Source organism: Trachypithecus francoisi, unplaced genomic scaffold (assembly GCF_009764315.1).
Source record: "Trachypithecus francoisi isolate TF-2019V2 unplaced genomic scaffold, Tfra_2.0 Lachesis_group13, whole genome shotgun sequence".
Lineage (NCBI taxonomy): Eukaryota > Metazoa > Chordata > Mammalia > Primates > Cercopithecidae > Trachypithecus > Trachypithecus francoisi.
The window spans coordinates 72,755,377-72,767,422 of NW_022681458.1; the positions used below are offsets into that span (position 1 = coordinate 72,755,377).

Consider the following 12,046-nt stretch of genomic DNA (forward strand, 5'->3'; position numbering starts at 1 on the left):
GGAGTTATTAATAATTGTAGATGGGGTTAAATAAATTATAGCAGGATGGAAAAATTAATAAGCAGAGTGATACATTTATTATTTAACTGTAGTGATGATGGGAAAAATTTCTCCTAAAAAATAATTAGGTGAAAATTTTGTCTTATTTTCCTAAAGTTTAAACTATAAATTTTTTGTTCTTTTTATACAGATCCATCCTTTTACAATCCTTGCCATTATTCTTCCATTCAGCACTTTGAACTATGATCCACCTCAAAGGGATGAATTTTTTGGAACTTGCGTACAACATCTTAATTCTTATTTAGGTAGGTATATTGTTTAATAATACACTGAGTGAATAAGTCAGAGGTTACCTGTTGCTGCTGAGCTAGGAGATGTCCCTCATTTAAAGGATAACCGTAATAGCCATGAATTCTCTACTTAAAAAAAGGTTTTTTGTTTGTTTGTTTGTTTTTGAGACAGAGTCTTGTTCTGTCACCCAGGCTGGAGTGCAGTGGCACGATCTCGGCTCACTGCAACCTGTCTCCTGGGTTCAAGTGATTCTCCTGCCTCAGTCACCCCAGTAGCTTGGACTATAAGCATGCGCCACCACACCCGGCTAATTTTTTGCATTTTTAGTACAGACAGGGTTTCACCATGTTGGCCAGGGTGGCCTGGAACTCCTGACCTCAGGTGATCCACCTGCCAAGGCCTCCCAAAATGTTGGGATTACAGGTGTGAGCCACTGCTCCCGGCCCTAAAAAAACTTTGTATCCATTTTAATTATGAAAAATGTCAAACTTGTATAAAGAATTAAACAAAGAACACGTACATACTCACTGTATAGATTCAATAATGTTAACATTTTACAGTATTTGCTTATCTGTTTGTTTCTCTGACTCTCTTATTTTTTTCTGAGCTATTTCAAAGTTGTAGGCATTGTGACCCTCCACCCCTAATTACTTTAGCATACATCTCCTAAGAATAATGACATTCTTCTATACCACCGCAATACTGTTGACACACTAAGAAACTTAATCATAATTCCCTAATAACTAATACACAGTTCATGTTTCAGTCTCCCTAAGTGTTCCCAAAATACATTTTAGAGTAGTTGTTTTGGACCCAGTATTCAATCATTGTGTTTGGTTGTTATCTCTTCAGTCTCTTATAGTCTAGAATTTTGTTTCCCTTTTTTCTTTTCTTGGCATTGACTTGGTTTTTTGTTTTTTCTTTACTTTTTGCTATCCATGTTTTCAAATGTACAGAAAAATTGAACAATATAACAAACATCTGTATAATAAACTGTAGACTCACAATTGTGATTGAATATTGATTAACATTTGCCACATTTGCTCTGTGTATATGCACAAGTGTGTATGCATATGATGAACCTTCCAGTTGTCAGCTCTATGTACTTCAGGTTATAAGGACATTCTCCTATGTAACTACAACAATACTGGTATCATTACTATTACTAAAGAAAATGAACAAGTACCATCTACTACCTAGTCTGTAATCAAATTTTCCCAATAGTCACCAAATTATCTTGTATAACTTTTTTCTTTTTTTGAGACAGAGTTTTGCTTTTGTTACCCAGGCTGGAGTGCAATGGCGTGATCTCGGCTCACTGCAACTTCCGCCTCCTGGGTTCAAGCGATTCTCCTGCCACAGCCTCCCGAGTAGCTGGGATTACAGGGCATGCTCCACCACATGTGGCGAATTTTGTATTTTTAGTAGAGACGGGGTTTCTCCATGTTGGTCAGGCTGGTCTGGAACTCCCGACTTCAGGTGATCCACCCACCTCAGCCTCCCAAAGTGCTGGGATTACAGACGTGAGCCACAGTGCCTGACTATATATTTTTTTAAACAACCAACATTGAGTAGTTATGTATTTTCCTCCATCTTTTTTGCTTGATATTTATTTTTATAAAATGCCTGGCCATTTATTATAAATTGTGCCACATTCTGGATTTGTCTGATTGTTTTCGTTTAACTTGCTTCTCCATCTCCTGCATTTGTAGTAAACTAGAAGTTAGGTATAGATGCTTGGTTAGATTCAGATTAAACATTTACAGCAAAAATAACATATGTGGTGCTGTGTACCTTATATTTAGATCACATCTGGAGGCACATAATGTCTGATTGTTTCTGTCTATTTAGATATTTTTTTTTTGAGACGGAGTCTTGCCAGATTGTTTTTTAAAAGTAAAAAAAATGTTTCTTAAGAATCTTAATAGATGTTTGTCAATTGTTTGAAGGGTTGCTGCTCTTATGCTGATTATTTTGCATCTCTTAAAAAGGTCTTTAAAAAAATTATCTTTTAAATTTAGAGATGGGGTCTTGCTACATTGCCCAGGCTGATATCAAACTCCTGGGCTCAAGTAGTCCTCCCACTTTGGCCTCCCAAGTGCTGGGATTACAGGCATGAGCCACCACACCCGGCCAGAAAAGTCTTTTGATAATATTTCGGTACTAGAAAAAAGGAGAGCCGGGCGCGGTGGCTCAAGCCTGTAATCCCAGCACTTTGGGAGGCCGAGACGGGCAGATCACGAGGTCAGGAGATCGAGACTATCCTGGCTAACACGGTGAAACCCCGTCTCTACTAAAAAATACAAAAAACTAGCCGGGCGAGGTGGCGGGCGCCTGTAGTCCCAGCTACTTGGGAGGCTGAGGCAGGAGAAGGGCGTAAACCCGGGAGGCAGAGCATGCAGTGAGCTGAGATCTGGCCACTGCACTCCAGCCTGGGTGACAGAGCAAGACTCCGTCTCAAAAAAAAAAAAAAAAAAAAAAAAAAAGAAAAAAGTAGAATAGAAATAGTCCTTCCTGCTGTTAGCCTTAGCAGAAGCAATATGTGAGGATAGCAGAGACAGGAAATTACTTTTTCTTTTTCCTTTTCATTTTTATTTTGGGTCTGAGTTGTGTTTGGAACAGTTTGACCTTCAAGGAGTAGAGCTTTATGAGACTTTTCTTCTCAGACTCACACCGTGTACTTGTCAGTATGATATAGAAGCTTTGGAGGAGAAATGCTCAGTAGCCATTCCTTTTCACTCAACACTTTCCATGTACTTACTGTCAGGTATTCTTCTAGGCACTGGAGATACAGGAGAGGGTAAAAACAGATAAACTACCATCATGGTGTTTACTTTCTGGTAGGGGGAGATTGACACAAACAATAAACAAGCCTCTAAGGTCAGATGGTGATAAGTACCTTCAAGAACATTAGAGCAGGGTAAGTGTATAGGCTGGAGCATCATGCTAAGTGTGAGATGGAGTAAATTTTGGATAAGGGATTCAGGGACTGCCTCTCTGAGATGTCATTTAACCATGGATTAAATGAAGTAAGGGAGTGATCCATGTCAGTAGATAGGGAAGAGAGTCCCAGGACGAAAGAAAGGGAAGTGGAAAGGGCCCTCAGGTGAGAGCATGTTTGTTTTTTTCCAGAAACAGTGAATTCAGTGTGGCAGGAGTGGATGAGAGAGACCAAGTTGGTAGGAGATAAGTTTGGAGAGACAGCCAGAGACTGGTTTCCTCAGATCTTTTTGTTCTGCCTGGAGAGTAAAAATTACCCAGTTATCCACCAAGCAACAGATACTGAGAGCTTCCATAACCAGCATAACATGTTAGGCTCTACATTAGGGATTTATATAGACCTTTAGACCTCTGGTGAAGCTGGTGTGAAACAAGTATGAATATATTAATTGTGTCTGCATCGTGCTAATGGACTTTGCTACATTTTTGTGGGATCTGTGGGCCAGATAGCATCTAACCATGTCTGATACTACTGTGTCACATTCTACAACATGAGGCTGGGATATGTATATGTATATGTATATGTATATGTATATGTATATGTATATGTGTATATGAATGTGTTGCATGTGTGGCATACATTTATACCCCTTTTTAGTAACACAACTATATGTAGAAAGATGAGCGTTTAAATTGAGAGAGTATATTCTCCTGGTTGTTCAGTCATGTGTCAACAACCAGAAGGAAATAAAGGTACATCTCTTCCCGTATTCTCCAAATAATCTTAGAAATTAGAAATTTTTGTTGCTAAAGAGTATAAGGGAAGAAAGATTGAGAAGCACAGCTTTGAGTTTTTAAAACTTAATCAGAGAAAGTTTAAAAAATTCCTAGGGAACTTTATAAGTAAAATTTTAAATAGCTAATGGAGTAATAATTTTCATTGTTTTGAGTAAAGACAAATTTTGACAGGGGGAAGAAAGATTGAGAAGCACAGCTTTGAGTTTTTAAAACTTAATCAGAGAAAGTTTAAAAAATTCCTAGGGAACTTTATAAGTAAAATTTCAAATAGCTAATGGAGTAATAATTTTCATTGTTTTGAGTAAAGACAAATTTTGACAGATTAGTTTTGCTGGTGGAGATCATCACTGTTATGACCTGGTCTTGCTTTATTAAATAAACTCAGTAAAAAATTGAAAAGGAAAGATTTAATATTGTCTATTCTGTCCTTAGTAAGAATATTGATGCCAATCAGGCATTTTAGGTGGCCCTTTCCCTCACATTAGAAATGTCTCTTGGATGAGGCAAATTAGGTAAATAGTTGAAGCCTGATACTGTGGGACATCTGCCATGCTGCTGGGTGACAACTAAAGGAGGAGGTGCTAGGCAAGACCTAAGCCTCAAACATGTGTACACTCTGCTTGGAGAGCTGAGATTCCCAGAGAGCAGCATAGTATAATAATCCAGGCTCCAGAGCTGGACATTCTGGGTTAAATCCTACTCTCCGCTTGCCAGCTCTGTGATCTTGGGCAAGTCATTTAACCTCTCTGTGCTTCCTAACGCTTCTTTATAAAGCAGAGATAATTGTTTCTACTGATATAAGATATAAATGAGTTAGTATATCTAAAGTGTTTAGAATGGTATGTAACATATTCTGAACACTATTGTATTATTATCACCAATACTGGGATCACTTCTTTTTATATGCAGCACTGTCCTTTTGTTTTGGATTCTTTTTCCAAGCCTATTTTAAAAACTTCTTACTAAAGTGTAATAACAAATGTTCATATAACTTTAGTATAATAGTATGAATTTATTCAAATTGAATCACCCAGGGAATCAGTACTGAGGTTAAGACACAGAGTATTATCACAGTACCCTTCTCCTCTTGTCCCCTTTTCCTACTTGGCCCCCACCCAAAGGTAATCACTTAACCATTATCCTGTCTTGTAACAGTATAGATTAGTTTTGTCAAGGCTGTGTATCATTTTTTTTTTAAAACCTAGCTTTGCCTGAATAAATTATAAATTTATATATAAGTGAGGCAGCTATACCTTTAAAAAAATCTTAATTTTCTTTTAGGTATATTGGATCCTCTTATGTTAGTGTGTCTTGGTTTCTCTTTGGCCACACTTCAGTATTTTCCAGAAGATCTGCTAAAGTCAATTTTTAACATCGAATTCTTAGCTAGATTGGATTCTCAACTTGAAAGTATGTATCTACGTTTTATTTGTCTGTTGTACTTTATATCCAAGTCTCAGGTCTACCTATACTGAAGAATTTTAATGTTAATAACTTTTTTCTGTTTCTAATAGTATTCATGCTTATTGTAGAAATTTGGAAAACACAGGAATAAAATAGAAAATAAAAAATTACCCATCTTACTAACAAGTAAAACTACCACTTTTAATGTTTTGGAGTATTTCTTTTCTGTCTTTCTCCTTTTCTTATGTGAATGTTTATGTATTTGTGTTTTTTTGTTTTGTTTTGAGACAGGGTCTCACTCTGTTGCCCAGGCTGGAGTGCAATGGTGCAGTTATAGCTCACTGAAGCCTTGGACTCCAGGATCAAGTGATCCTCCCACCTCAGCCTTCTGAGTAGCTGGGACCACAGGCGTGTGTCACCATGCCCAGCTAATTTTTTTTTTTTTAATAGCTGGGATCTCACTGTATTGCCCAGGCTGGTGTCAAACTCTTGAGCTCAAGTGATTCTCCCTCTTTGGCCTCCCAGATGTGTGAACCCCCACACCCAGCCTGTATTTCATTTTAATTTGTTAAATTTTTTATTTTTGTATTTTGAGACAGAGTTTTGCTATGTTGCCCAGGCTGGTCTCTAACTCCTGGCCTCAAGCAATCCTCTTGCCTCGGCCTCCCAACGTGTTGGGATTACAGGCATGAGCCACTGTACCCAGCCCCTGTATGAATTTTATTTTATTTTACATTTCTTACTTTCTTTTTCTTTCTTTTTTTTTTTTTTTTTGAGATGGAGTCTTGCTCTGTTTCTCAGGCTGGAGTGCAGTGGCTCAAACTTAGCTCACGGCAACCTCCGACTTCCCATTTCAAGTGATTGATTCTCCTGCTTCAGCCTCTCGAGTAGCTGGGATTATAAGTAGGTGCCACCATGCCCAGCTAATTTTTCTATTTGCAGTAGAGACGAGGTTTCACCATGTTGGCCAGGTTGGTGTTGAACTCCTGACCTCAAGTGATCTATCCACCTTGGCCTCACAAAGTGGTGGGATTACAGGTATGAGCCCCCATGCCTGGCCCCTATATGAATTTTAAAACAAAATTTGAATTATTTATATGTTCACTTTTGTATGCTGCCTTTTTCCATCTAACTATATTTTGAGCAATTTTCCATGTTATTAAATATTTTTTATGTCTTTTTTTATTGGCTACATAATGTCCCATTATATGGATATAATAAAATTTGTCATCTTATAGATTGTTTCCAATTCCTCATCATTGTAAGTAATGAATTATTATACATGAATCATTGTTTCCTTAGGATAAAATCCTAAGTATGGAATATTAGGTGAATGAAAATTCTTGGGAGTATTTTTTTTTTTGAGACGGAGTTTTGCGCTTGTTGCCTAGGCTGGAGTGCAATGGCATGATCTCGGCTACCCGAAACCTCCACCTTCTGGATTCAAGCAATTCTCCTGCCTTGGCCTCCCGAGTAGCTGGGATTACAGGCATGTGCCACCATGCCCGGCTAATTTTGTATTTTTAGTAGAGATGGGGTTTCTCCATGTTGGTCAGGCTGGTCTTGAACTCCTGACCTCAGGTGATCCACCCACCTCAGCCTCTCAAAGTGTTGGGATTACAGGTGTGAGCCACCGCGCCCTGCCAGGAGTATTTTTCAAATGTACTTTTAACATTCATGATTAATGAGAACAGTGTAGGAGTTGGTCCTAATCATGTCACTGAATGTAATAATTTAAAAATATAAAGCATACATTTGTAAATTAGAAATGTAAACAGTTCTAAATACTGTTAGAATAAAAGCATCTAGTAATAGTGGGGATAAATGAATGTGAAAAAAATGGGTTGTCTTTCCTAGGTCTCAGCTCTCAAAATTCATTAGTGTTTTATTAATTTCAGTTTTATCTTCATCTCTAAGTGCAAGAGTCCAGTTTCATCTTATGGAGTTAAATAGATCAATCTGCTTGGAATGCCCTGAGTTTCAGATTCCATGGTTTCATGACCGCTTCTGTCAACAATATAATAAAGGTTTGAGTTTTCTTTTAGTCAGATAGCAAAGTTTAATTCTAAAGTAAATTATTGTGTAGTACATTGTTAATCTTGTTATACTTAAACATGACACGAGCCTTCCCAAGAGTGCCATGACCTGTTTAATATTTTATATGCGATATTGTAGATGAAACATTATAAGAATTTCTTAATATTTGGGACATAACCCTCTTTCAGTTGAGAGCAAAGAACTTGTATTGAATTTAGTGTCATTACATAAGATATTACATTGAAGCTCTTATTGGAAATATTAATCTTTATTTTTCAATTTGTAGAATTGGAATGATTTTCATTAAAAAACTGATTAAGGCTGGCTGTGGTAGCTCATGCCTGTAATCCCAGCACTTTGGGAGGTGAAAGGCTGGCAGATTAACTGAGGTCAGGAGTTCGAGACCAGCCTGACCAACAACATGGAGAAACCCCATCTCTACTAAAAATACAAAATTAGCCGGGCGTGGGGGTGCACACTTGTAATCCCAGCTACTCGGGAGGCTGAGGCAGGAGAACTGCTTGAACTGGGGAGACGGAGGTTGCAGTGAGCTGAGATCGTGCCATTGCATTCTACCCTGGGCAACAAGAGCGAAAACTCCATCTCAAAAAAAAAAAAAAGATTAAGTAGACTAATTATTTATATTTTATAAAGGTATTGGCGGCATGAGTGGAGCACAACAGCAGATTTATAAAATGTTAACAGAGGTACTAGGAGGAATCAATTGTGTAAAAGCCTCAGTTCTTACGCCTTATTACCACACAGTAGGTAAGTTATTGGTAGGTTATTAGTTACTTTCAGAAAATCAAACTAATATAAATAGAATCATCAGTTGGAATTTTTAAAAGTTTTTTGATTTTTTTAAGTTGTTATTATTATTAAAATTTCCAAACAGAGGTAGAAAGAACAATAGAATAAATCCTCAAGTTTGCATGGCTCATTGTTGATAACCAGGAGCATTTTCTGTTCTTTAGAAAAAAAAAAAAAAAAATTAAGGTCAGTCCTCCACCAATTCTAAGTAAAACCCAGATTCAGATTCACTGAACGTTTCTGTATCTTCAAAAGATTCTGTCCTCTCCATTCGTTGTGTGAAAACAAGGGAAATGACTCTTTAATCTCTATTTCATTGTTTTAAGTTCATCTGAAAAACTAAGTTGGATTATCAGCCTGGATGAAGATTTCCAAAGATACTGTGCATGATGTTAACTTGATTAATCTTGTTTCTCAACTGGTCTAGTTGTAGAATGCATTCTAATTGAATTGTGGATTACATAAAGCTAGTGGACTAGCTTATGTTGATGGCAATATAAAATTTTCAAAGATATTGCTATATTCAAATGGTGATCTTAAATGAAAAAGATAAAATTTTAAGATATAACATAAACTTTCTAAATTTAGGTTTAGAAAACCTCTGCATATATACAGGATATTTAAAAGGATTATAAACTGGTATAAACTAACAGCGTAAATGGTAGCCAAAAATCAAATACTATTTAAACTATATTGTTAATAATAACAACAAAGTTGGTAATCCCATTGTATTCTATTTTTCAGACATCTTAATATTGTATTTTTTTTTTCATGTTGTCCTTTTTAAGAGACAGTGACATGTAGGGTCTAGAAACAAAGGAGGACAGATAGTGAAGGATCTTGTCTAATCATATCTTAGAACTAGAGAAGACTAGGATTGCATGGATTTCAATCCTTGAGCAAGTTCTTCTGAACCTTGTTAGCTTCTTCATGAGTGAAATGGGGATAATAATGCCTACTTGATAGGATTAACTGAGATATTATATGTGAAGCATTTAACACTATCCTTGGAACATAGTAAGTGCTCAATACATTTATTTTTATTTTTATTTTTTTATAGAGACAGGGTCTCACTATGTTGCCTAGGCTGGTCTCAAACTCCTGGGCTCAAGCGATCCTCCTGCCTCAGCTCAGCCTCCCAGAGTGTTGGGATTACAGGTGTGAGCCACTGTGCCCAGCCTAGTAAATCTTACTGGGGGTGGGGGGGAAGGATGTTTAGTCTGAAAAATAGAAGTCTTATGGGGACCATAATCTTTTAAAATGTTTGAAGGATTGTTAAGTAGAGAACTAGGTATCTCTATCTCACAGATGAACAAAATGGTAAAAATGAAAGAAAGCAGATTTAACTTGGTATAAGGAGAATTATTGGCTGCTTTCTGAAGAAGTAATGTTGAGGCAGAGGCTGAATATTCAGATGATAGATGTGTGTGATTTTTATACTGGGCAGGAAGGTGAACTAGATAAACATTAATACTCTCATCTTGTATTACAAAACACAAGTTTCCTTTGATTTTATATTAATCAGGATTGAGTTGGGTATGAGTGACAAAAATCCATAAATTGGCTGGGCACAGTGGCTCATGCTCATACACATAGTCTCAGCACTTTGGGAGGCTAAGGTGGAAGGATGGCTTGAGCTCAGGAGTTTGAGACCAGCCTGGGCAATATATTGAAACCCTATCTCTAAATAAATACATACATACATAAATAAAATAAATAACAGGCATGGTGGTATGCCCTTCTAGTCCCATTGCTCAGGAGTTTGAGACCAGCCTGGGCAATACAGTGAGACCCTGTCTCTAAATAAATAAATAAATAATTAGCAGGCATGGTGGCATGCCCCTGTAGTCCCATTCGGAGGCTGAGGTGGGAGGATCTCTTGAACCCAGGAATTGGAGTCTACAGTGAGTTACAGTCACTCTACTGCACTCTAGCCTGAGTGACAGAGCAAGACTGTATCTCTAAAACAAAAACAAAACAAAACAAGAAACAAACATTGAAGCTGGGCATGGTAGTGCAAGCCTGTAATCCTAGCTACTTTGAGAGACAGAGGTAGGAGGATCACTTGAGCCCAGAAGTTTGATACCAGCCTGGGCAATATAGTGAGACGCCATCTCTTTTTAAAATTGTTCTTTTTTTCTTCAGAACAATATGAACATAACCCCATCTCTTAAAAAAATTACACAAGACATGCTTAGCATAGAAAAACTAGAAAAGGAAGATAACAAAAAAGAAAAATTACCCATGATATAGCCATCGTTTGCTTTTAGTGTCTGTTTTCCTAACTTAAAGAAGAAAAAGACAAAAATGGTTTTCTTCTGTAGTGTTTGTGTTTTAGTCCTTTTCTGCTGTTACAACAAAATACCTGAGACTGGTTAATTTATAAACAACAAATTCTGGAGGCTAGGAATTCCAAGCTCGAGATACCAACAGGTTTGGTATCTAGTGAGGACCTGGCCTCTGCTTCCAAGATGGTTCTTTCAATGCTGTGTCCTCCCATGGCAGAAGGGACAGGAAGGCAAAGGATGCTCATTTATAGGGTTACTAATCTCATTAATGAGGGCTCTGCCCTCATGACTTAATCATCTCCTAAAGGTGCTGCCTCTTTTTTTTTTTTGAAAAAGGGTCTTGTTCTGTCACCCAGGTTGGAGTGCAGTGCAGGAGTGCAGTGGCATGATCACAGTGCATTGCATCCTCTGCTTCCAGAGCTCAAGTGATTCTCCCACCTCAGCCTCCTGAGTAGCTGGGTCTACAGGCACACACCACGACACCAGGCTAATTCTTGTATTTTTTTATAGAGATGGGGTTTCACCATGTTGCACAGGCTGGTCTTAAACTCCTGAGCTCAAGCAGTCCTCCTGCCTCTGCCTCCCAAAATGCTAGGATAACAGGTGTGAGATACCACGCCTGGCCTAAGGTCCCACTATTATTTTTAACACATTGATGATTATGTTTCAACATATGAATTTTGGGGGACACATTCAGTTCATAGAAGTTTATACCTTTATATGTTGTGAATATTTTTCTATGCCAACAGATATGCTTTTACAACATCTTTTTTTTTTTTTTTTTTTTTTTTTGAGACGGAGTCTCGCTCTGTCGCCCGGCTGGAGTGCAGTGGCTGGATCTCAGCTCACTGCAAGCTCCGCCTCCCAGGTTTGCGCCATTCTCCTGCCTCAGCCTCCCGAGTAGCTGGGACTACAGGCGCCCGCCACCTCGCCCGGCTAGTTTTTTGTATATTTTAGTAGAGACGGGGTTTCACCGTATTAGCCAGGATGGTCTCGATCTCCTGACCTCGTGATCCGCCCGTCTCGGCCTCCCAAAGTGCTGGGATTACAGGCTTGAGCCACCGCGCCCGGCCCTACAACATCTTTTTTAGTTACTGCATATTTCGTTGAGTATGCTATGATTTGATCGATCTGTAAGATTTTTTTGCTGGTATGTCCATCTGTCAAACAATGCTGTAATTTCAAATAACAACAATTACAGATATATCTTTATATATTGCTTATTATGTGTTAGACACTGTTTTAAGTACTTTATAAATACTTGTGTGTGTGTATGCATATAGTAAAATTATATCCCTATGAAGTATGTAAATTATTTACAGATGAGGAGACTGAAGCTCACAAACATTATTGATTGCCCAAGGTTATATACCTGGCAAATGACAGAGCCAGGATTTGAGCTTGGCATTCTGGCTCTAGAATTCATTCTCTTAATGAGAAAGCTATATATTTCATGTTTCATAATTAACTTAAAGATG

The 12,046-nt window shown here is 37.9% G+C and overlaps 1 protein-coding gene across 9 annotated transcripts in view; it reads left to right on the top strand.

Moving 5' to 3' along the window:
- Nucleotides 1–12,046, top strand: part of FASTKD1 (FAST kinase domains 1) — a 72,101-nt gene that overhangs the window by 34,382 nt on the left and 25,673 nt on the right. For 6 of the 9 annotated variants that reach the window (XM_033231202.1, XM_033231210.1, XM_033231206.1 and 3 more), the window contains 4 exons: nt 191–305; nt 5,311–5,439; nt 7,332–7,460; nt 8,125–8,238. In XM_033231202.1, the coding sequence (XP_033087093.1) occupies nt 191–305; nt 5,311–5,439; nt 7,332–7,460; nt 8,125–8,238 (487 nt within the window). The remainder of the gene's footprint in view (nt 1–190; nt 306–5,310; nt 5,440–7,331; nt 7,461–8,124; nt 8,239–12,046) is intronic. The other 3 variants (XM_033231208.1, XM_033231209.1, XM_033231207.1) reach the window with 2 other exon arrangements.